At 42.1% G+C, this 26,827-nt stretch overlaps 1 protein-coding gene across 2 annotated transcripts in view; it reads left to right on the top strand.

Moving 5' to 3' along the window:
- The window catches only part of sfxn3 (sideroflexin 3), a 51,883-nt gene extending 31,138 nt beyond the window's left edge, over positions 1-20,745 (top strand). For both annotated transcript variants that reach the window (XM_059652947.1, XM_048551501.2), the window contains exons 7-11: positions 2,999-3,126; positions 10,677-10,726; positions 11,135-11,184; positions 16,577-16,624; positions 18,021-20,745. In XM_059652947.1, the coding sequence (XP_059508930.1) occupies positions 2,999-3,126; positions 10,677-10,726; positions 11,135-11,184; positions 16,577-16,624; positions 18,021-18,117 (373 nt within the window). In that variant the 3' untranslated portion in view covers positions 18,118-20,745. The remainder of the gene's footprint in view (positions 1-2,998; positions 3,127-10,676; positions 10,727-11,134; positions 11,185-16,576; positions 16,625-18,020) is intronic.
- The last annotated feature ends 6,082 nt before the right edge of the window (positions 20,746-26,827 follow it).

Below are 26,827 nucleotides of genomic sequence, written 5' to 3'. Positions count from 1 at the left end.
TTTTACTCTATGCTCCTTTTAAATAAAGATTAGGATTTAGTGCAAAATGTTGGTTAGGACGATAGAGTATTGTGTGGGGTTCTGGAATCCACTTTATAGGATGGATGTTATAATAGCGGCAAGGGTACAGAGGAGATTTTACCAGGATGTTGCCTGGGCTGGAGAGCCTGTTAAGAACAGAGATTGGACAGACGGTTTATTTTCCTTAGAGTAGAGGAGATTGAAAGAAGTCATGATTAATATGCATTTAATTATGAGAGGCACGCATTACACTGGAAGAGACTTTTCTCTGTGATAGAGGGATCAAGGGAGGTACATTTAAGGCAAAGGACAGAAGGTTTAGAGGAGATGTGAATAGAAATGTTTTCACCTCGAGGCTGGTGGGAATCTGCAGCTTACTGCCTCTAAGGGTGGTAGAGGCAGAAACCCTCTAATATTAAAAGTATTTAGATGTGCACCTGTGACGCCAAGGTATACAAGGCTATTGGCCAATTGCTGGGAAATGGAATTAGAATAGTTAGGGGTTGTTTTTAATTGGCATGGACACTGTGGGCCAAAGGCTCTCTTTGATGCTGTAGATCTCAGTGGTCTTTATTGTAGTTCTTGTCTTGTCATCTCTGTATATTTGAGACAGAGCCTAGATGAGGAGTGGCAGATGGAGTTTAATTTAGGTAACTGTGAGGTCTTGCATTTTGGTAAGATGAACAAGCACAGGACTTCGACAATTAATGGCAGGGCCTTGGGAAGTGCTGTAGAACAGAGAGAACAAGGGGTTCAGGTACTTTGTTAAATGAAAGTTGTATCTCAGGTAGACAGGTGGTAAAGAAGGCGTTCGGCACGCATGCCTTCGTTGCTCAGATCGTTGAGTATAGGAGTTGGGTTGTTATTTGCGGTTGTACAGGATGTTGGTAAGCCACCTTTGGAGGGATATGGACCAAACTTGGGCAAAGGGGCCTCGTTTAGTTTGGGGAAAACTGGTCAGCAAGGATGACTGGTCTGTTTCCAAGCGATGTGACTCTATAGTACAGTATGCTTTATTAACTGCCTTCTCACCACGCCGTAGCACCTTCAATGGCTTACGCACAGGGCCCCCTCTATTCCTTTCAGAGTTGCATCCTTTTGTTTTAAATTGTCTCTCCATGTTCCTCATAGAAATTTACAGTTCTCTACGTTGACTTTTTGTCTGTCAACTTTCCATTTATTCCACAAACTTGCCCATGTCCTTTTTGAAGTTCTGTACTATTCTTCTGTGTAGTTCAGTACTTCCAAGTTTTGTACCTTCCACACATTTTATGTTGTGCCTTGCATGCCGGGATAGAGGACATTAATGTGAGAAAGAAGAGCAAATGTTCTAACAACAACCCCTGGATAGCTCCACCATGAACATTCTTCCAGTTTAAAAAAAAATCTATTAACCACTAGTTTCTGTTTGCTGCCATTCAACCAATTTCATATCTGTGTTGGTTTTATTCTCTGATCCATAACTTTGCTTACAGTCTGTTATGCAGTACTATGCCAGGTGTCTTTTGAAGACCTTGTTTGCCATGTCAATACTGCCTTCATAAAACCTTCCTGCTTCAGCATTGAAAACCCTGGCAAGTTATATAGTCATGAGTTTTTCCTTATCTGATCCATACTTGCTTTCTTTAATTAGATTGCATTTGTTCATGTGACTTAATTTAGCCTCGTGTTACTAATTCTAGAAATTAATATGGAGAAATGAGTAGGCCATCCAGCCTGTGAAGCTTGCATACATTTCAGTTAGACCATGGTTGATTGTCAACCTCAACCTACTTTCCTGTGCTAACTCCAAATCCCTTAATGTCCCTTTTTCTCTAGAAATATTTTCTGTCTTGAAAGTGCTGAACAATTGAATGTGTACAGCCCTCTGGGTAGAGAATCCAAAGAGTTACTACCGTTTGAATGGAAAAAAATTCCTCCTCAACTCAGTCTTAAATTGCCAATGCTCATTTTGAGATTGGCTGTAGACTCGCTAATCAGGGGAAACATCCCTATTGACATCCACGCTGTCATGTCCTATAAAAATGTTGTCAGTTTCAATGAGATCACATATTGTTAAAAACTCTAGAGATTACAGGCCCAGACTCCTTAATTTCTGGGATTGTTTTATAAAGAGAAATTAATCTGGTGATCGTCCATTGCACTCTCATTATGGCAGGTTTATCATGTCTTATATAAAAAACCAAAATGATACACATTACACCAGTTGTAGTCATCAAGGCTCTGTACAGCTGCAGCAAGACATTGTTACTCCTGTACTCAAATCCCCTTGAAATGAAAACCTACATCTGTTTGCCTCCTTTATCGACTGTTACATCTGCATGCTAGCTTTTAAACACTCATGAACAAGGACATTCAGGTCCCTTTGGACAACAATACTTCCCAACCTGTCACCATTCAAGAAATAGAGATAAATGGAACTGCAGATGCTGGAGAATAAGATAGTGGGGTAGTAGATGTTGTCCTTCATGTGAGACCTCAAACCAAGGTCCAAGCTATTTACACAGGTGGAGGTAAAGATCCAGCAACAGCTTTCGAACAAGAGCTGGGGAACTCAGCTGGCAAACAATTGTCTTTCAACCAACTGCATGAACTAATTATCTGGTGATATTTTGTCTCGTTGGCTGCCATATTTTCTACAATGCAGCAGTGACTGCACCTCCAGGTGCTCCCTTAGCTGCAAAGTGCTTTAGCATGTTCTGAGGTTGTGGAAGGCGCTATATAACTGCAAGTCTTTCTCTTTGATTTGAGGTCATCTTGTGAGGTGAGTTAGCCGGTATCAAACTTTGTGGTGTAAATTTGCCAATATTTGAATATGAATTTGTCTTCAGTGGATGATTTCTGACACTTTTTAGATCAGTACGTTTATGTGACACCGTGCTTTGCTGTTTCTTACACATAGTAAACATAGATTAGAGCTACCTCATTGAACTTGGAATCTTGCACCTAATTATTTTATGATTTCTTTCATTTGCAGAGAACTTAAGTTTGGGATTCCAGTGGCAGATATCAATGGGAATCGACTTGGGGAGTCGCGAAAGGCAGCACAACAGGCCATTGCCCAAGTGGTAGTCTCTCGGATTGGTATGGCAGTACCTGCTATGGGTACGTTGGGACCCAATTGTAACGGTTATTGTTCTAACTTTACATTGAAAAATTGATGATTAGCTTGTAGGATTTATTCCTGAGCAGGTATAAATTTTGGGGAGGAGTATCTTCTCCCTGGTAGCTCCATTGCCCTGTATGCAGTTAAATCATGCATACTTTTTTCATCTTTTTTGATGCAGTCTCCTTTTGTGATTAACACTGCTTTACACTGCTGGCAAATTGACTGCAGCAGGCAAGTCACCAGCTGTGTACCGATACAGGAAAAGAGCCTGACACTGACGTTATGCTCAGAATTTGTATAGGAAATGGGCTCTACCCTAGTCTTTTTACTTATTTTTTTTCTAATTAACCTGTTCACAGATGTTATGATGCACTACTGGAGCAGGTGGGACTTGAACTTGGGTCTCTCAATCCAGGGGTGGGGACTTTGCTAGTGCACCGGTAGCGGGCCCTCTCTGGTAGAATCATAGAAACCCTACAGTGTAGAAGCTTGCCATTCAGCCCATCGAGTCTACACTAACCCTCTGAAGAACATCCCGCTCAGACCCCCACCCCTATAACCCTGCACTTCACATGGTTAACCCACCTGGCCTGCATGTCTCTGGACTGAGAGGAAACCCAGACCGGCCATATGCAAACGCCACACAGACAGTCGCCCAAGGCTGGAATCAAACTCGGTTCCCTGATGCTGGTGAGGCAGCTGTGCTCAGCACTGAGCCACCGTGCCATCCTAAATGGATCCCTCGTCTTTGTTTGTTTTTAACGAACTTATTTTTCTAATAGATGTGATTACACACCTTTGGAGCAGGTGTGTCTTGAACCCGGGTCCCTTGGGCCAGGGGTAGGAATACTGCCACTATCCCACAAGGGGGCTCCCAGACCTCTGTATGATTTATTTTTGCATTGTTGATCCCTTCTGTCAATTTGCTTATTGCTAATTTAGTTAACCAATTTGTCTGTTCAACCTGTTCTGATATTTTAATACACACTCCTGGAGCAGGTGGGTCTTGATCTAGATCTCTCAGTCCAGGGGTAGAGACTCTACCACTGCATCACAAGAGGGCCCCTCTGGTCTGATTTGCACCATGGCAGATTCAGGACCCCTCAACCACTTTTGACTTGAAGCACTGCCATGGCATGGAGCCAGCAAAAGTACTTTAGCTGTCAAATGGAGATCTAGCCCCCTCTATCCCAATATACTTTGCAAAATACTTTGTAGTGTATACTCTTGCCATGAGCAGGAAATGAATGGTTCTTTGTTTTGATTAATGAGTGGCTGTGTAAAGCTCTTGCTTTATGGATCATATGACCAGATACAGAGTAAATCTGTCTTCATTCTGCTCCAGCAATGTACTTGTAGTTTCCTGTGGTTCCTGCTATTCTAGTGATTTTTCTTTTACCATTTCCTGTGATCACAATCCTAGCAGCAGTGAGTTTAATTCTGTTTGTGGATGCCATTTGTGTTGGCATGCTGACAGGTCAACTGACCCAGACTGCCACTGCCAAAATTCAACCAAGCCCTCTGCAGAGTGTCTAGTCTCAACTGAGAAGGTAAAAAGGGGTTTGGCCAAACAATGTTTTCTTCATATTTTAAAAGTTTTTATAACATGGATAGGTTATCCATTTTTAAAACTTTCTGTAGCATGAAAAGCTGAAAAAAGTCTCCATTTACTATTCAAAAATAGTTGAACTTGTATGGGCTTCATATCACAGTCATCAAAAGATATATTCGTAATGTATGCAAGTAAATCTAGTCCAAGGTAGTACTGTTTGTGATTACTTCTTGTGAATCATTCAACCTTAGTACAGCCCAGTGACACTCTTTAATTTCTTTTCACCTGTGCTCATCTACTTGAAATGATTGTAAATAGAGGCATTTGCATCATCTTGTTCTGATACTGTTAATATAATCAAGGTAGAATTAGTGCCAAAGCCTGGTCCATTCATGATAAAATGTGAGGCTGGATGAACACAGCAGGCCAAGCAGCATCTCAGGAGCACAAAAGCTGACGTTTCGGGCCTAGACCCTTCATCAGAGAGGGGGATGGGGGGAGGGAACTGGAATAAATAGGGAGAGAGGGGGAGGCGGACCGAAGATGGAGAGCAAAGAAGATAGGTGGAGAGGGTGTAGGTGGGGAGGTAGGGAGGGGATAGGTCAGTCCAGGGAAGACGGACAGGTCAAGGAGGTGGGATGAGGTTAGTAGGTAGCTGGGGGTGCGGCTTGGGGTGGGAGGAAGGGATGGGTGAGAGGAAGAACCGGTTAGGGAGGCAGAGACAGGTTGGACTGGTTTTGGGATGCAGTGGGTGGGGGGGAAGAGCTGGGCTGGTTGTGTGGTGCAGTGGGGGGAGGGGATGAACTGGGCTGGTTTAGGGATGCAGTGGGGGAAGGGGAGATTTTGAAACTGGTGAAGTCCACATTGATACCATATGGCTGCAGGGTTCCCAGGCGGAATATGAGTTGCTGTTCCTGCAACCTTCGGGTGGCATCATTGTGGCAGTGCAGGAGGCCCATGATGGACATGTCATCAAGAGAATGGGAGGGGGAGTGGAAATGGTTTGCGACTGGGAGGTGCAGTTGTTTGTTGCGAACTGAGCGGAGGTGTTCTGCAAAGCGGTCCCCAAGCCTCCGCTTGGTTTCCCCAATGTAGAGAAAGCCGCACCGGGTACAGTGGATGCAGTATACCACATTGGCAGATGTGCAGGTGAACCTCTGCTTAATGTGGAATGTCATCTTGGGGCCTGGGATGGGGGTGAGGGAGGAGGTGTGGGGACAAGTGTAGCATTTCCTGCGGTTGCAGGGGAAGGTGCCGGGTGTGGTGGGGTTGGAGGGCAGTGTGGAGCGAACAAGGGAGTCACGGAGAGAGTGGTCTCTCCGGAAAGCAGACAGGGGTGGGGATGGAAAAATGTCTTGGGTGGTGGGGTCGGATTGTAAATGGCGGAAGTGTCGGAGGATAATGCGTTGTATCCGGAGGTTGGTAGGGTGGTGTGTGAGAACGAGGGGGATCCTCTTGGGGCGGTTGTGGCGGGGGCGGGGTGTGAGGGATGTGTCGCGGGATATGCGGGAGACGCGGTCAAGGGCATTCTCAATCACCGTGGGGGGGAAGTTGCGGTCCTTAAAGAACTTGGACATCTGGGATGTGCGGGAGTGGAATGTCTTATCGTGGGAGCAGATGCGGCGGAGGCGGAGGAATTGGGAATAGGGGATGGAGTTTTTGCAGGAGGGTGGGTGGGAGGAGGTCCATCCCCTATTCCCAATTCCTCCGCCTCCGCCGCATCTGCTCCCACGATAAGACATTCCACTCCCGCACATCCCAGATGTCCAAGTTCTTTAAGGACCGCAACTTCCCCCCCACGGTGATTGAGAACGCCCTTGACCGCGTCTCCCGCATATCCCGCGACACATCCCTCACACCCCGCCCCCGCCACAACCGCCCCAAGAGGATCCCCCTCGTTCTCACACACCACCCTACCAACCTCCGGATACAACGCATTATCCTCCGACACTTCCGCCATTTACAATCCGACCCCACCACCCAAGACATTTTTCCATCCCCACCCCTGTCTGCTTTCCGGAGAGACCACTCTCTCCGTGACTCCCTTGTTCGCTCCACACTGCCCTCCAACCCCACCACACCCGGCACCTTCCCCTGCAACCGCAGGAAATGCTACACTTGTCCCCACACCTCCTCCCTCACCCCCATCCCAGGCCCCAAGATGACATTCCACATTAAGCAGAGGTTCACCTGCACATCTGCCAATGTGGTATACTGCATCCACTGTACCCGGTGCGGCTTTCTCTACATTGGGGAAACCAAGCGGAGGCTTGGGGACCGCTTTGCAGAACACCTCCGCTCAGTTCGCAACAAACAACTGCACCTCCCAGTCGCAAACCATTTCCACTCCCCCTCCCATTCTCTTGATGACATGTCCATCATGGGCCTCCTGCACTGCCACAATGATGCCACCCGAAGGTTGCAGGAACAGCAACTCATATTCCGCCTGGGAACCCTGCAGCCATATGGTATCAATGTGGACTTCACCAGTTTCAAAATCTCCCCTTCCCCCACTGCATCCCTAAACCAGCCCAGTTCATCCCCTCCCCCCACTGCACCACACAACCAGCCCAGCTCTTCCCCCCCACCCACTGCATCCCAAAACCAGTCCAACCTGTCTCTGCCTCCCTAACCGGTTCTTCCTCTCAGCCATCCCTTCCTCCCACCCCCAGCCGCACCCCCAGCTACCTACTAACCTCATCCCACCTCCTTGACCTGTCCGTCTTCCCTGGACTGACCTATCCCCTCCCTACCTCCCCACCTACACCCTCTCCACCTATCTTCTTTGCTCTCCATCTTCGGTCCGCCTCCCCCTCTCTCCCTATTTATTCCAGTTCCCTCCCCCCATCCCCCTCTCTGATGAAGGGTCTAGGCCCGAAACGTCAGCTTTTGTGCTCCTGAGATGCTGCTTGGCCTGCTGTGTTCATCCAGCCTCACATTTTATCATCTTGGAATCTCCAGCATCTGCAGTTCCCATTATCCCTGGTCCATTCATTATCTCTTTTACACATCAGTCATTTTTTTTTATAAGAGCAGGGGAACTCGACAGAGTATTGTGGAAGTCATTTATTTGCGTGTGAAGGAAAAGAGCCTGTAGTCTTCCTTGCAAATGTCAGGTTTTTCTCAGAATCTGAATGTTATCTGTATTTATACTCAGTCAGCCCATAAATATTAGGTAAAGGATTCCAATTTGTTCGGATTGAACCTAGAGATTCATTGAAGCTTTTCCAAAGTCAACATCTATTTATAATATATTCTATAACTTTAAAGTAAAGGTTAGATATGGGAGTTCATAGAATCCCTACAGTGTGGAACATTGGCCCAACAAGTCCACACTGATCCTCCAAAGGCCATCCTATCCCTGAAACCCTGCAGTTCCTATGGTTAATCCACCTACCCTGCACATCCCAGGACGCTATGGGCAATTTAGCATGGCCAGTCCACCTAGTCTGCTTATCTTTGGACTATGTGAAGAAACTGGAGTAGCCAGAGGAAACCCACGCAGACACAGAGAGACTGTGCAAACTCCACACAGACAGTTGCCCGAGAGTGGAATTGAACCTGGGTCCTTGGTCAGTTGAAGATAGAAGACCTGACTCCTTAAACTATTTTCATTCATCTTTTCTGAAGTTCTTTTTCAATTGCTTTCTTAAATTCCCCTTTAAAAGATGTTTTTGCTTTCATCACTGCTTTTTGATAAGGCTTTTTATTGGTTAATAACCTGCTACAAAAAAACTCCCTTTGACATTGTCTTAAACTTAGCACCTCACTTGGGAACACTGTCACTACCCCACTTGTTGACTTGACATCAGTGAAATTAGGTTTCTCCTTCCGCTGAGAACCCCTCCAGTGTGAAAGCAAGCCATTCAGCCCATTGGGTCCGTACCAACCCTCTGAAGAGCATTTTGCCCAGATCCACTCCCTACCCTATCCCTATATTTCCCCGTGGCTAATTCACCTAGACCGCACATCCCTAGACACTATGGGCAATTTTGCATGATCAGTCTACTGTAACCTGCATGCCTTTCGACTGTTGGAGGAAATTGGAGCGACTGGAGGAAACCCACACAGACACGGGAAGAATGTGCAAACTCCACACAGACAGTCACCCGAGAGTGGATTTGAACCTGGATCCCTGGTGCAGTGAAGCAGCAGTGCTAACCACTGAGTCACCATGCTGTGTCAAAGGGGCTTAAGGGATCAAAGGATATGTTTAAAAAGTGGGAGCAGGCCAGTGAGTTGGATGATCAACTATGATTGTAGTGAATGGCAGAGCAGGCTCAGAGAGCCAAATGACCTACCTTTGCTCTTATTTTCTATGTTTCCATGGAAAGGCCACATTTGAAGACAGTGTCCCATTTGCTAATCCTTAGCACCACAAATCCTTTGCAAGTCCAAATACAGCCTCCAAAGAACTCACTAAAGTTTAGATTTTACTAATTCACAATTATCAAAGCCAACTCTCGTGATGAAAGATGTTAAATGTGTTCCAAAACACGTGTGCAAGAAAAATGCCAATGACTCAGTTACATAACAAATTGCTGATTTGATGATCTGGACTTCACACCTAGTACAACCAGTGACCTACCTTCCATTAGAATCAATAGTTTTGAACTCCCCATCTTGGGGAGAATACCTTTACCTTATCTATGCCCCTCATGATTTTATAAATCTCTATAAGGTCACCCCTCAACCACCTGTGCTCCAGTGAAAACAATCCCAGCCTATCCTTACAATTCAAAACCTCCAGTCCTGGTAACATCCTTGTAAATCTTTTCTGAACCTTCTCCAATTTAGTAGTATTCTTCCTATGGCAGAGTGACATGAATTGTACGCAGTATTCCAAGAGTGGCCTCACGAACGTCCTGTATATCCTCAATGTAACATCTCAACTCCTATACCCAATGGTGTGAGCAATGAAGGCAAGTGTGCTAAATGCCTTCCTAACCACCCTGTCCACCTGTGATGCAACATTCAAAGAACTATACCTGAACTGTAAGGTCTCTGTTCGACAAAACCACCCAGAACTGCACCGCTAACTGTATAATTCTTGTTGTTGTTCACTTTACCAAAATGCAATACCTTGCATTTAATCAAATTAAACTCCATCTGCCACTCTTCAGTCCATTGGCCCAATTGATCGAGGCCCCTTTGTAATCTTGGGTAACCTTATGCACTGTCCACTATACCACCTATTTTGGTGTCATCTGCAAACGTATTAATCATACCTCCTAAATTCTCATCCAAATCGTTTATATAAATGACAAACAAAAGTAGATCCAGCACCAATCCCTGCAAACACTGTCACAGTCCTCTAAAACAACCCTCCATCACCACCCTCTGTCTCCTACCGTCAAGCTCATTTTGTATCTAATTGGCAAGCTGTCCGTTAATCTCATGTGACCTAGCTTTACTGCTCAGTCTACCATTCTGAAGAGTTCCACCGTTCTCTCTGCGTGTAGAAGTGCTTCCTAATATCTCTGCTGAATGGTCTGGCCCTAATTCTCGGACTATGCCTCCCAGTTCTACAATCTCCAACCAGCGGAAACAATTTATTTTTATCTACCCTGTCTTTTCCTGTTAATATCTTGAAGACCTTGAACAGATCACCACTTGACCTTCATCAATGGGTGTCCTGCCACCAGATGTCATGTTTGGGTTTGCTCTTGTGCCTCGAGCGTTACTACTCCATTAATTACCACCACACACCACTTTACCCCACTTATGCCTGTAAGGTTTCTAACAGCCTCTTAGATTAGTACAAAGGTAAAGTAAAGGCTAAACAGTTAATTTTGAGATTATATGATCTTAGTGTTCTAATAGAAACATTTTCTAATGAAGCATTTAGCCCAATAAATAACAAGCGAATATACAGGGGGTCCTTCCAAAGACCTTAACATCTGGTTTCAGTAACTGAATAAATGTTTAGTTTAAATGTACAGTGATTTCAGTTCCATGCATTGCCTGTAAATAATCCTGTGTTCTAACCTGCAGCAATACCTCCAGTTATTATGAATGCTTTGGAAAAGCGAGCATTTTTAAAGGTAAGGTTTTCAATTACATGTAAATGGCAAGTGAAACTTCTTTTTTCAAATGGGATTGAATTTATTGAATGCATTGTGGTAGCAAAAAGGTGAAAGAAACACATCCATGAGCTGCCAAATTAGTCAATTGGTTTCCTGCAGGCTTTTATACTGTTTGACACTGCTGTTTCTAATCTTTCTTTTGTTAAAACCCAGTTCCAAATACATGGTTTAAGCTCTAGCATGTCAAGAATTGGTAGCTTCAATAAAATATTGCTGAGCTTCAACTTGCCTGTGGTACCCCTAATGATCATATTAGCTAAACATGTGCTAGGGCACATGTGTTTTGCTTTGAAGTTTTTCTGAAGTGGTGAAGACTGAATTTAATTCCAGTGGCAAATGTGATATATTTGTACTTTTTTTCTCCAGCGTTTCCCATTTTTCAATGCTCCAATTCAAGTTGGCCTAGTGGGCCTCAGGTGAGCTGAATTCCTAATGAATCATTTTCAGTCCAGAAATGTTGATGTTTGGTAATCTAGTTGTTCACATATAAATTGTTTGCTTTAAGCAATAAAGGGTATTTAGGAAATCAGGGTCGTGAGACTAGCTTTGGCTGGCTCTATCAGAAACTCAAAAGACAAAAAGGCCCAGTTGGGCTATTCCTGTAGATTTATGAGCTGATAATAAGCACTTCTTTGATCAAACATATAAACAAAGAAAATAGGATCAGGGTTACACCATTCAGCCTTTGATAGAGCCATTGAGATGTACAGTATGGAAGCAGTCCTGTCGGTCCAATTGTCCATGCTGACCAGATATCCTAAATTAATCTAGTTCCATTTTCCAGCATTAGGCCCACATCCCCTTTAAACCCTTCATAATCATCTACCCATCCAGATGCCTTTTCAATGCTGTAATTGTACCAGCCTCCTCAGGCATCTCGCTCCAAACGTGGACCACCTTGTGCGTAGAAACGTCGTCCCTTAAGTCCGTTTTAAAACTTTGCCCTCTCACCTTAAACCCATGCTCACTAGTTTTGGATCCCTTACCCCTGGAAAAAGATCTTGGCTATCACCCTATCCATGCCTCTCATTGATTTTATAAACCTCTTTAATGCCACTCCTCAGCCTCCAAAGCTCCAGGGGGGGATAAAACCTAACCTATTCACTACAGCTCAAACCCTCCAACATTGTAGCTCAAACCCTTCAGGACTGCTCCATCATTAAATATGATCATGGTCAGTGACCTTTTTCCCCCTTTCTCCCCATACCCTTTGATCCCTTTAACTCTTTATCGAACTCTTCCTTGAAAACATTCATGCTTTGGCCTCAATTAAACGCAAAACCAATCTTTGAATTATCCATATGTTGTCCAGAAAAAGCTTCTGTGAGGATTTTTAGTTACCAGGCTGTAATAGGGATCAGAATTATGAATGTGCTTAGTTTTAGCTGGTTGCTTTTCTGTTGCAACACCTAATTTTTATAAATAAATGGAAACACGATAGGTAAATATATGATGATATCAGTTCAAAATAAAAAAAATCTGACTGTAGAATCCCTGCTGCGAAAGACCATTGGAGTTGATATCATAGTGATAACTTTCCCATCTGCTATTTTAATGAATGCAAGATGATATTTGTTTATAATATTGAATTAAGGCTGTTTCTATTAACATGTTAACACACTTGTTATCAATATTGCACAGTGCACCACCTGCTTCACTATTTACAATGCAGAGCCCTCTTAGCTAATATTCACACTGCAGGTGAAACCTAATAAAATTTGAGCTACTCAGAATTATCACTGTACCTACTGGATGCTATTCTCTGATATTGACATTTTATTAAATTCATTCCTGAGAGTAATTTTCCTTCTGAATTTTCTCTTTGGAGTGATTTTCATGCAATCACTGAATGTTAATAGTGAATATGTTAATTTGGTATTTAATATCAAATTAAATTTCCAGTGCTGAGCTGGTGAAGTTGTGCCCTCTGATTAGTTGTGGAATGTAGTAATGCAGAAATGATACCCGCAGGATTCCCGCAGGATTCCAGGACTGTTTAGTGATGCACTTGAAGCCAGCTGAATCAGTCAACTATTTTTATTGAATTGTTAGTGAATGGCAGTCACCGTTTGTGTTGTTTATATTATGCTGCCATCATTAGCAATGCAAAAAACACTCGATAAATTGCATGAATAACACATTAACACACAGACAGTGACATGAGCATTGCCTGCAATTTCCCCTGTTTGATAGTATGCAATGTTATATTGTTGTGCAAAGCCAGTGTTGTCCCTCCAAAAGGAAATTGTACGCATGGCTCCACATGGGTTATTTTCCTGGAAATATTCATAAGATTGATTTGTGTACAAGGTGGAACACAATACAGTACAATATAAAATGGCTGATTGCAATATAAGCACACATTCACATGTCAGATCATTAATATTAATTATACACTTATGTTTGGAATCTTGTTTGTAAGTCAGACTTTCTTAAATCGAAGACTACCTGTAGGTGGTGATAAAAGTAGTCCCCAAGTAGTGTCCAAATATTTAGGAAAATTCCCCACTGTAGCTCAGAGCAAATCACATTTGTAGAGACAGGGTGACCATTTGACCCATCCTGGCTGTGCCAACTCCTTGAGAGAGTTATATACGGAGTTCCATCTTCTTGTCTTTCTCGTGTGATTGTTTCCTATTTTTTAATTCATTCGTGGGATGAGGGTATCGGTGGCCAGGCAGCATTTATTGCCCAACCCTAATTGCCTAGAGGGCAGTTAAGAGTCAACCATATTGTTGTGCATCTGGAATGTAGGTCAGACCAGGGAAGGATGGCAGTTTTCTTCCCGAAACACCAGTGAACCAGATGGGTTTTTCTGACAATCAGCAATAAGTTCATGCTCATCCTCAGACTCTCAACTCAAATATTTATTGAATTCAAATTCCACCATCTGCCATGGTGGGATTTGAACCCAGGTTCCCAGAACATTGACTGGGTCTATGGATTAACAGTCCAGGGATAATACCACTAGGCCTAGAGGGGATTTTGCATTATTTCCTTTCCAGCATTGTTCACATTACACTTCAAACACTTCTTATTGTACAGCATTCCATGCTCTTGCAATCCTCCTACACTCTTCCGTTGTCATATTTCTTCATCCATGCCATGGGATTGATTATAACTCATGCAAGCACGTTGTAGTTAGGAGTAACCTGTACATTAACTGACTATTGTGTAGAAATTTCTTGATTCGTTTGTGAATATTGCACTAAATGTTAACTATAAGTAACCAGAAGCTGTAAACAAATATAGAAATTGCTGGACAGTAGCTCTCTGGTAGCATCTATTGGTGGAGTGGTTGGGGGGGAGCGGTGTAGGTGGTAGGGGAATGCAGAGTCAACGTTTTGAGTCCAACATCTTTGAAGAAGGATTGCTGTGCTCGGGCATTAACTCTGCTTTCTGTCCACAGATGTTGCCAGACCGGAGTTGCTCTGGCAATTTCTGCATTTGTTTCAGATTTCCAGCATTTGCAGCTCCTTGTTTTGTTAAATGAAAAAAAGGTAATTTTTTTTTGACATGACATTTTGGAGTTGATCTAAGAATTAGCAGTCAAGTGATCCGAGGCAACTCCTGGAGACTCCGACTCAAATATCAAAGTTTGCCTAAAATATGAGTATGATTCGTGAACTCTGACGATGCAACTGTGAATCTTTTTGTGCAATTTTTTTTTCCTGGTGATTTGGCATGGATTTTCCAGTACGTTTCAGTGCTGATATCTAATTGGTAGATAAAACCTTAATCAAAACACCAATATCTAATGTGAATTCAATACAAATGACACAGCATGAATTTATCTTTAACTTTCACCGAGACACGGAGCTCGGCTACTGTTAGGCTATGGCTCCTTCCAGGGAACGAAATAAATCCTTTTGACGCTCCATCAGCATTTTGTGTTCATCACAGTAAAGAAATAAACTGTTCATCTAGTAAGCTCTACGTGACCTACATTAATATAGAGAAGCATTGAGCTGTGGGTGCTGAGTTTTGAGGATAATCCTAACAATAATCTGTATTTAAATACTAATGTCCTTTTAGGGAAGGAAATCTGCCATCCTCATTTGGCCTGTGTGTGACTCCAGACCCACAACAAGGTGGCTGACTGTCAACTGCCCCCTAAAGTGGCCTAACAAGCCACAGTCGTGTTAAGTGCTGAGAACTCTCTGCAAAGAAATGACCTGCACTGCAGCTGTTCAAGAAGGCAGTTCACTACCACCTTTTCAAGGACAACTAAGTTTGGGCAATAGATGCTGGCCAGGCTGCTAATTCTCTATCCCGCAAGTGAATTAAAAATCTCAACATGTTTACTACTTGCAGATATTCTGCACCTATAAAAGCACTGTTTACATTGCCAGTATAAACTTTCTGGTGAATTTCGTAGTTCACAAAGATCTGAAACATTATTGCCCATGTAAGACTTCTCTTCACCCCTTTGCTAACTTAGCCACACTTTGTCTAATTCTGGCCTCTTGTGCAATCTTGATTTTCACTGCTTCCCCATTGGCACCAGTGCCTGGGCACTAATCTCTAGAATTCTCTTCCAAAATGCCTCTGCCCCCTTCCCTGTTTTTCAGATGCTCCATTGAATCTATCCCTTGACGAAGCTTTAATCACCTGTTCTGATATCTCCCTGGAATGAATTCTACAGGAGGGGTTCACATTCCTTACTCCCTGCCATGTTGGCTAGAAGCCAGTTGTCATCCTGCTAATTGTAAACCGCTTTGCCCCACTATTTCTTTTTTATTTATTCATAGTGTGCGCGCGCCTCTGGCTTTGTCAGTATTTAATGCCGTCCCTAGTTGTGCCTGAGAAGGTATTTGTTTACAGCTTCTGATTACTTATAGTTAACATTTCTAGAAGGTGGTGATGAGCTACCTTCTAGAACCACTGTAGGTTGACCCTCAATGCCTTTAGGGAGGGAATTCCAAGATTTTGGCCCAGTGACAGTGAAGGAACGGTGGTATATTTCCAAGTTAGAATGATGCAAGGCTCAGAAGGGAACGTGTAGGTGGTGGTCTTCCTATCTATCTGCTGCCCTTGTCCTTCCAAATGGAAGTGGTTGTGGGTCTGAATATATCGGATGAGGTGGGGGCTTGAGGTGAGATTGGGACTTCCCACCCCCACCCCCCTCTCAGGCACAGAAAGTCCTGGCAGTCTTGAGCAATTGGTTGGCAGCTAAGCAGTTCTGGTAACTGTAGGACACAGTAATAGCTGTCACCGTACTTTAAGGAGATCCAGCGAAAGAGAAAGATGGATATCGAGGTAAGTCCAGAGCATCTGGTCAGGACTGATTTTGCACATTAGCGAGGTTTGTGGAGCGTGGTAGGGAGAGTTACTGTCTTGTAACCTGAGCTGTCAAAGTTCTTTCCCTCACCTTTAATTTGCAGTTTACCAACCTCAATTGAACGAAGAGTGAATGGGCTACCTAACGCTTTATTGCCTGTGTATAATACAGAGGGGACAGCTTGGGGGGGGGGGGCGGAGTGGTGGTGCTGGCTACCTGCTTAACAGTAAAATCCCCTCCTTTACGTTGCTCACCATCAAGCTTAGTTTGTTGTCTAACCTGCTAATGAGTGCCTTGAGATCTTTTACTAAGAGAAAGATGCTATATAATTTAAAATTTTGTAGAATGCAGTCGAGACAACTGGAGGAAACTGGCACACTATTGTCATCCTGGCTACTTCAGTCTTAACCTTATCATAAGTTCTCAAATCCTGCTTTAATGGAAACTTGGGAAAAGTTGTGTGTCAATCAGTTAACGTCAGCAGCTTCAGAATAATATTGTTCACAAGGTTGCATTTCTCTTTTCAGCTTGGTTTTTGCCACTCCACTATGCTGTGCACTTTTCCCACAAAAAAGGTATGTAAACTTTCCACAGTGTATAGTTATTGTAGGATCTGTTGTAAGCAAGCTTTGGTGATTTAATCAGGAGCAAAGTCAAATGACTGTTCTGTTCCATCTCTTTAGGATTTTGAAAAGAATTCCTAGGTACATTGAGAGGAAGCGGTTCACTTGCTGAGAGTTGTAAAGAAGGGGACTAAATCTTAATGAGTCAGGCTATTCAGGAGTGCATATAGGAGACAGTTCTTCACCATCCAAAGGGTGATAGAGGTGTCGTAAACTTTATCCCAAAGAATATTGATGCCAGCTCAATTAATTATGTTAAGAGCTCAATTAGTTCTTGCTAGCCACCATGCCATCCTGATTCCTCTTGACTGGCTAGCTGGCTTTTCGTACTCAGTAGATTGGCATTCATCTACAATGCAGGGGTGACTAGTTGGTAGTCCTTCAACTGTCACTACACAAACTCGTGCTTGTACACATGAGCATATTAGCTCACTAGTACACCTCCTTCTACCAGCGTACATACTATATGGTTAAATTCACATTTATCCTCTATTCTTGCACACTCTTGAAAAAAGGAATATACAAAGCATGTCTTTTCTCTTTGGTCAGAGATAATGGGGACTGCAGATGCTGGAGAATCCAAGATAACAAAGTGAGAGGCTGGATGAACACAGCAGGCCCAGCAGCATCTCAGGAGCACAAAAGCTGAAGAGTCTAGGCCCGAAACATCAGCTTTTGTGCTTCTGAGATGCTGCTTGGCCTGCTGTGTTCATCCAGCCTCTCACTTTATTACCATGTCTTTTCTCTTGTCATGTTCACAGTCTGAGTTAATTCCCAGGAGATTTACTTTTCAGATTGTAGTGCAATTCAGTCTATCCCTTTGATTTACTTGACATTTCCTCAGGTGTGATATTTCAGGGTCTTTCTCTCAGTCATTTTTTGGCAGCAATAGTTCCTGTTTATGTTGAAATTAAAGCTTTGTGTATCCGTCGATGATCTGGTGCGATGGTCTGTAGTTATAACACCACCAGCCCATTCAGGAACATTCATTGTTGAAGCTCAGCTTGCTCACTGGGAAAATTTCTACTCCCTGTATGATTTGTTCACTTGGCCTACTCCTAAAAGCCTGGTTCAATTTCTTCCAGTTGCCTCAGGTCTTCCCATCTCCCAGTAGGCAATTCTGTGCTGATTACTAATTGTGGCAGAGGAACAAAATGAGAGAATGAATCAATTTGATTGTCTCTGTGAAGCATTTCTGCTGATTCCACTTGGCTGAAGCCCAAGAGCTGTGTGCCCATGGCTCATTTAGCAAGTTTTCTGTTATGAGATGGGATTAAAACATGAAAAGGAAAGAGGGAAACTTTGTCACTATTGATTTACATTGTATGCTTTTTCTTCTGTTTCATAGCTCCATGACGGTCTCCCGCCTGGAACCAGAACTTCAAGATAAGATTTTGGCGAGTAATCCTGGCATCAACATAGTTTACTTCAATAAGGGCTTATAGACTATTCTAACCAAAGCAAATGGCCAAGTTAGTTACAATCCAACTCCGCAGCAGTAACCTTCGCTCAGGGTGTATATAACTCCTGGAATTTGCCCATTTCACAGAAACTGTTTATTAGCCTTGGAAGACCAGATGAGTGCTGGGTAATTATCTTTGTATAGGTTTAGGAGGTAATTACACTAAAACAGGAAAGAGAACATGATTTAGACATTCACTCCCATCAATCCTACCCTTTTTGGGATTGGTTATGACTTGTACAGGTGTTTGCACACTGGAGCCTGTTAGTGCATGATGAAGTGGAATTTAAAATATAGATTAGTTAGCAAGCATTACTTTTGTGATTTTATAGATCTCAAATCTTGATTGATAAGATTTTATAATTGCAGTTATTTAGAGAGGAAGTAAGTTAATTCCACACCATGCCCTGATGGCCGTGCCCAATGCATATCTTCCTACCTCTACAGTCTCTCAGGGAATCCATGTTTTTCCCAAACCAACCCATGATCACAGGGGATAACAAGAACTGCAGATGCTGGAGTCAGAGTCAACAACAGTGTGGACCTGGAGGAACACAGCAGATCAGGCAGCATCAGAAGAACAGAAGTCCTGACCCAAAACATCGATTTTCCTGCTCCTGTGATGCTGTCTGACGTCCTGAGTTCCCCCAGCTCTGCAGTGTTGACCATGATCACAGATGTCAAGTTTAGAAACTCTTCAATTTCCATCAGCCATCCACGTTCTGAGACCTGTTCAGCACTGTTAATTTCCTGCACTCCATTGCTTTTGGTTGCTCAGTGTCCCTATTGTAGTTTGTGATTGATAAACATATCATTCATAATTTTGCTCCGTTTAAGAAGGTGCTTGTCTTCCTGCTACTTTGGACTGAAACAACTTTCTGTGGGAGTTATCTGCCATACTAGGGAACAAGGTTTAAATAAAAATTGTGCCCCTCTACATCTGCTTTTAAATAGCTTCATAAACCATTCCAATAGAAATCCGTTTGAGATAGTAGGAACTGCAGATGCTGGAGAATCTGAGATAACCAGATATAGAGCTGGATGAACCCAGCAGGCCAAGCATCTCTCCTTCTCAGATGCTACCTAGCCTGCTGTGTTGGTCGAGCTCCACATCTTGTTACCAATAGAAATCTACCTGGAACATTTGCTTCATTCTATTATAGGTTGTGAATTCAAATCCAACACCACCTATCCCATTTGAAACACCTAAAATAAGACTTGACTGGCAATATAAATTTAGGTGTGCTTAGGTGGCTTCAGATGGCCCTTCAAATTGGAAGCTTTCTCACATCACAACATTAGTAATGTTTTAAACATTTTACGATTCATTAAACATTAAGGTGTTTTGCAGATGATGTGATGAGCTATTCGGAGTACAGTGCTTGAAAGTGCATCAGCTTTTTTTCTATCATACTGCAGTTGTCAGATAAGGTTTCTTTAACCTTATTGATGTATGTAACGAGAGCCTTACATTTTCATGTAACTGTCTCAAATCAAAATGACTTGTAATTTTACTAAAATTGTAGGCTGGGATCGTGGCAAGTACTGTATTTTTGTCTTGGCCCTTATTTTTGCAACTAGTAATTTTAATATATATAGAGTGACTGGCCTAATACTGGCATGAAACCTGGTGATGCAGGAGACATGGATGACACACAGTGGTGAGTCACTTAATGCGCACTGATAGCTGACTTTCCAGTCATTTGTCTTTGACATCATCACATCATTTTTCAAAATCATCTACACCATACTTCATTCTTAAAAGCACAAGGAAAATGTCAGGTGTCCTCCTTTAGTGGCAGTGCAAATTAAAACATTTTCAGATATTTTGTTTCTATAATTTGTGCTTTTACTTTCAGTGAAGTAGTAAAGGTTACAGTGTACTCTTTTATTTGTTATTTATACCTTGTGAACACTGAACATCTCAAGTTGGGCATCGTTTATTGGTAAGATGCTTGCAATTATGAAGTAACTTCTAAACGTTTTATGTGAAGGTGATGATTTCTATATTAAATGTGAGATTAGTGAAAGCTGATCTGTAACAGTTATCACAGCTTCAGAATATGCCAAAGTTCTTAAGTGTGTTGAGTCACTGCCACAACTGTTGAAATCAAACTGCACAACATCGTCCCACAAACAGTAAAAGTGGTCAATAATGAAAACTTTCTAAACGTGTTGCAGAATTTATAATCGGCCTGTCAAACTGGAAACGGTATTGGGTTGGGATAGTTGGATACTTGAAGACCAAGACAATGCAAAAATCCTGTACTAATAGCCCAAAATTCCAAAATACTGCAGAATAGATTTCTGCCACTGTTTTGGTGATGCAATTTTAAATTTGGTTGAAAATGATTATTCTCCAGTCTAACAATGCAAATTACAGATCTCAACAGTAGCAGACTGTATTAATAGATTTTCTTCCACTAAGACACGAATAGCCACCTGAAAGTCTTTGCAATCAGGGCAAGGTAGATTTTGTTCCTGAATTTCATGTATGTCAGGGGTAAGGAGTAATACCACCTTAGAATAAGTATTATTCCTGGAAACACAGCATCTAATATGAAGTAGCCAGTTTTGGGGCATACATCCTTCCATGAGCATCCTAAATCATGACTGGAGTAAATGTCTGGTTACAAATACAACTGTTATCTACATATTCTTCAGAATGGTGAAAATTAAGAAATCATTAAGCAATATTTCATACTGACAATATTGGGAACTATTCTAAATAGCTATTCTAAATATTCTAAAAAACACAGCAGAGCATCTTGAGAAAAATACATGTTTAGACATTCTGAAATTCATATGTACAATATCCATATATGAGGTCCCAAACTTCAAATGGGAATACTGTTCTACTGGGCTGCATATCCTGGCTTGGACATTAAGCCCTGTTAAGGTTTCTGCCTATATCCCAGTGCAATACCTTGAAGTGCAACTCTGAATTCTATCCATGCTAGTTGGATGGAGATAAAAGCAATATTGTATTGTTTAAAATTAGTAATTTGGATAATGAAAGTGAATGACTCTGCTTTTGGACTACTGGCTATTTAGAATAGTTCCCAATATTGTCAGTATGAAATATTGCTTAATGATTTCTTAATTTTCACCATTCTGAAGAATATGTAGATAACATCAGTTGTATTTGTAACCAGACATTTACTCCAGTCATGATTTAGGATGCTCATGAAAGGATGTGTGCCCCAAAACTGGCTACTTCATATTAGATTTACATCCTGGACCATCAAAGTGACCTCTGATTTTATTCTACACCTTTTAAAGACTTTGAGTAAAATAAAGTATCATCCAGCTGAGAATAGCAGCAGTGGCTGTAGCAACAGTCTGAGATGACAGAAGATGCATTTTCGAAGCACAATTCAGATATCCGAAAAATTACATGTAAATGTCTTTAATTCAAATCACTACCCCGGCTCAGCCAGTTAAAATCATCCACATTGCCATTGGTCTGGAGTCACATGTGGGCCAAACCTGGTAAGGATGGCAGTTACATTCCCTATGGACATTAGTGAAATGGATGGATTTTTCTGACAATTGATAATGAATTCAAGAATTTTATGATTTTTATTGAATTCAAATTCTGCCATTAGCTGGGAATGGGGTTCAAACCCAGAACACGACCTAGTTCTCTAGGTCAACGCTCCAGTGATAATACCGCTAGGATAATCACCTCCCCTAACTATATTTTGAGCCATAGGCTATTTAAAGTGTTAATTTTCCATACTTGTATGCTTTCCAAAGCTGCTTTTTTTTTAAAAGTACACTCCAACCTAATAAAGTCACTGCTGTTTTATTAAACTTTTTGAGACTGAATATTAAGAACTAATGAATAAAGGAAGAACAGCACCCCCATATTCCACCTAGGAACCCTGCAGCCCAATGGTCTCAATGTGGACTTCACAAGCTTCAAAATCTCCCCACCTCCGACCTCAGCCCTTCTCATCCCTGGCTCCTTGACCTGTCCATCTTTTCTCCAACCTATCCGCTCCTCCCTCCTCACTGACCAATCCCAATCCCAACTCCCTACCAACACTCACCTTTACTGCTTCATCCATGCCTCCTTGACCTGTCAGTCTTCTGTCCACCTTCTATCATCTCCTCCCCCCTCTCTATTTATTTCAGAGCCTCTTTCCCCTCCCCCATTTCTGAAGAAGGGTCCAGACCCGAAATGTCAGCCTTCCTGCTCCTCTGATGCTGCTTGGCCTGCTGTGTTTATCCAGCTCCACACCTTGTTCTCTCAGACTCTAGTGTTGGCAGTTCCTACTATCTCCTAATGAATAAAGTGGCTTTCTAGGTTTTACTCTGAAGCTTTTTCCGACGTAGGGAACCTTGTCCTGCCTCCATTCCAGGTAGTATGTTCTGGATCTACAGACTAAGAACCAAAGGGTCCCGCACTGATGGGTTAACAAAATTCCCCACTTTGGAAAACTGCTGCTTTTTGCACAGCTCAGGCTAGTGTGAGCCACTTATCTTTCTCTCTTGTTCTCGCTCTCTCTGACTTAGTGATGTTCAGCTGTGGTTAGGAATTTGATGCTCTGTCCTTCCCTTTATCCCCTTCCATTTTTCAATGAAGACGACTACTAGGCGGTAACATTTCCCACCCCCAAAAAGACAGACTCTGGGACCAAGATCAAGCATTAACTTTTAGCCCATATCATAATACAAACATTGCCATGGCAAAGAGTATTAATTCCACTTTAAACATTATTTATTAAATATATGAAAGTTCCTCTTAAAATACAACTGAGAAAAGCTAAATACTTTGGAAGATTTGAGATTAAAGCTTTTAAGTTAATAAAAGTGCAGATTAAAATTGCAGCTGATCAAAGAGAAATGCAATATCTATGAATGTTGAATAATGATTTATTAAGCAGTTAGAACTATTCAAATGTCGGTAGGTCAGGGATGGCTGTCTCTCAGATTTTTGATTTCCACCAGCACTGACCTTGCTTCTGGTCAGAAGTCACATGACACCAGGTTATTATCGACAAAGGAGCAGCGCTTTGAAAGCTTGTGATTTCAGATAAACCTGTTGGACTGTGATGTGTGACTTCTGACCTTATCCACCCCTGTCTGACATCAGCACCTCCACATCATCTGTGAAGAATGGTTTAAGATACTTAGCATTTTTGTCACAGATCCTTATTTATAATTGATGGAAAGTTGCAAAACCTGCAGGCCAACATGTTCAAATATCATCTCCAAGCTCTTTACCCCGAATTATTTTATGAGAATTTGAATGAAAATGAGAAAATTCCCTGAAGGATGTTGAATGCAAAACTGTGTAGACAATCAGGAGAATGTTAATGCTCCCTCTATAAACATTTTTAACGATTATATTTAACATTTAATGTAAAACTTGCTAGAAATAAATGTCAAAGACATGCTGTTGTATTATAGTAACCATCAGCTGGAGCACTAGTGTTGTGTGTCTGTTATTCAGTGGAGCAGACTGGAGATCTGCTCAAGTGCAATATATATTTGAGTGTTTTATTATTTGTGGATTGGATTTTGCTACAGCTTTTGTTTTAATTCTTTTTCAACTCCTGAGAGTGATTAAACAAACAATTCATGCCATGCTAACAGCCATGTTATCAGATAGGAGTGTTACTCAGTAACTCCTGAGCTGGGATATTTATCTATAAATGCAAGACCCGGAACTGCCATGAAGTAGAAACTGGGTTTTGCAGTGACTATTTCGGGATGGATAAGGAGAATTACTTTTTGTATATTTTGCTGTAAAAATTTTAGTCATGAGCTTGACCTTGCACTGCAAAAGCTAAATTCACTGAAGGGATAATTTCCATTTTACAGCTTGTATTCCAAAGTAGAATCATGCAGTGCTGAGAAGGTTGGTATTTATCATCCATCCCTCGTTACCTTGAGTGAATTTGCTAAGTTATATCATGGGGCAGCACGGTGGCACTGTTGTCTCTCAGTTCCAGGGACCCTGGTTCGATTCCAACTTCAGGCGACGGTGTGTGGAGTTTGGACGTTCTCCCTGTGTCTGCGTGGGTTTCCTCAGGGTGCTCCAGTTTTCTCCCAGTTCAGAGATGTGCAGGCTAAGTGCATTGGCCATGCTAACTTGCCCATAGTGGCTTGGGATGTGCAGATTATAGGGGGATGGGTCCGGGTGAGATGCTCCAGGGGTTGGTGTGGATTTGTTTAGCTGATGGGCCTGTTTCCACGCTGTAGGGATTTTATGATATCAGAGGAGCAGTTAAGAATTTAACATTGATTCTAATGAGTATAATACCCGGTGTATTCCCTTATCTGATGTTTTATTAAATCTCTGAAGTATTGTGTTGGATAATGAAACCTACACCCTGTAGTCCAGTTGATGAAAAATTAATGTTAATGGAATTACTAAGGTATAACTGGCTAACTAGCTATACAAAACTTAACTGTTCAAGTAGAAATGTAAAATCTATTCCTGTTGAAAGTTCATTGAATTAAGAAGTGGTAGAATATTCAAATATGAGTTATCAAAAACACAAGTGGCTCAGGCTCAGTTCTCCCATGAGTACTTACAGCATTTCATTTTGGAAAGTCCTGGGTTTCCACTTGGAGCATTCTTCCATCCGGATCCATGGTTTTCAGGAATAATTGCAGAATCCTTGGAGATCCACCAGTCAACAAGACCAAGTGTCTAAAACAGAGATCACTGGAAAAGCGCAGCAGGTCTGGCAGCATTGGTGGAGAGAAATCAGAGTTAACGTTTTGGGTTGAGTGACCCTTCCGATTCCTGATTTTTCTCTGCAGATGCTGCCAGATCTGTTGAGCTTTTCCAGCAATTTCTGTTTTTGTTTCTGATTTACATCATCTGCAGTACTTTTTATTTAACAACATGGAGTATATCTGCTTTAACTTAATGATTCGTTGTTTTGCTGTGCTGTGTCTCCTGTCTGATTGGATGGATTTTGATGGGGGTATTCTGTTATATTGTTCATACAACTGTGTGAGATAGAGACTCTAATGCATATACATATGTTACAGAGTGAAGTTGATTTCTGAATATATAGGAAGTAAATTCTATTTTAAAACTGAAAGTGCGTGTGCCTTTTCTCTTAACCTATCCCTGCTCTCAAGGATGTTCTAAAGTACAGTCCTAAATCAGTAGCAGTTCTCTTAGCACAAAATGAGAATTCTATGATTATACAAGTGTCTGAAGTGTTGGATGGCACATGCAGACAAAGTGGACTCGAGGCAATATGCATTGCTGGACATTGCCTGGCTCACCAATCCATTGTCTCCACAGGTTGCTAAAAAGGAATCTGTTGCTTCAGAAGCAACCCATTAGGAACTCTATGACATCGCCCAATTTCAGAAGCTTGTATATTATGTTGGTTTCAGTTGCGGAATTTGTGATTTATAAACTGTTCTTGGAGCTGACCTGGCATTTTAGGGAAGATAATTGCCCAGCTTTCTTTGGGTAAGAACTTACTGATGCATCTGCTATTTGGTGCACTAGCCAGAACTTGAATGTTCTTCCCAAATGCTACAACCTCTCAGAGCTCTGAGTCAAAGCAGCTCAGTCAGTCTGAATAGTTGAAAATGCTGGTAGCAAGGACCCAGGTTCATCCCTAAGTAACACATAGCAAAACAGAAGTTGAATGTAAATTCCACTATATTCATCATGCACAGACAAAGGGGGAATATGAAAGGTGACACTGAGATTTCCTTGTTGACAACATTTTACGTTCCAAGTGTACAGAATCTTCTCATGTACTGAATACTGCCATCTAGATTGAGCTTTAATGTAACCCTTTTGGAAGTTTGTTTCTGATGTTATTACCTTATACAGCTACTTCTGTACTGCCCACTTTGTTAAAGATTGCAATGAATGTTGTGTAGGTGGTGATGGAAATGTTTTAATTTCAAGTCAAAAATAATGGAACAATGGTGCAAATTATATAGGTGTATCCAGGAAATAAAGGTGGTAATAAAATGTAGGCTTACCGACCTGCCACTGTTGAGGGTGTTTTTATCTACATGCTCAACACAGGCCTTTGCTAGAATTTATCAGACTGGTTATATTGCTGTGGGCATAGGGTTGCATGCCATATCTGGAACAATGAAAAACTGTAGGATTGATTCATCTATAGAATTACTATGATCTGATAAGGTAGGTACATGGCTGTCATTTGTAGAATGAAGGTTGTTCTACAGCTGGAGTTTTACACCCTTCTTCCAAGAGTAGGTTTGTATTGGGTGTTAAATTGAGTGACATGGCGGGAGAAGTAGGCTAATTAATGAACACAAGTGTTCTCCCACACCACTGGTATTCTGTGATGGTCTTGTTCGTTATTTGGTGTGTGTCCCTCATTCCTCTTGAACCACTGTATGCAATCATCCATAGAGATGATTGAGATAAGTAATACTTAATGATATTACCTACCTCAAAAGGTCACGGACTCCACTACCCCCAGACCATAGTGGACATCAGAACACAATAAATGAGGGGTTAGTCATGAGTTAAAGGGATCATGGAGAGTGGGAAGGAAAGTGGAGTTGAAGCCAAGATGAGATCAGCTGCGATCATATCAAATGGTGGAGTAGATTCAAGAAGTTGAAATGCCTACTTTTCCTCGTTCTAAGCTTCAGTAATGCTGCCCCGGTTAGCTTGTTATCTAGCTACAGTGATTCCCTGGAGGTGCTGCCGGAACTGAAGAGGC

The sequence above is a fragment of the Stegostoma tigrinum genome, chromosome 20, assembly GCF_030684315.1.
Source record: "Stegostoma tigrinum isolate sSteTig4 chromosome 20, sSteTig4.hap1, whole genome shotgun sequence".
In the NCBI taxonomy this organism is placed as follows: domain Eukaryota; kingdom Metazoa; phylum Chordata; class Chondrichthyes; order Orectolobiformes; family Stegostomatidae; genus Stegostoma; species Stegostoma tigrinum.
This window is presented reverse-complemented; position numbering and strand designations above follow the sequence as displayed.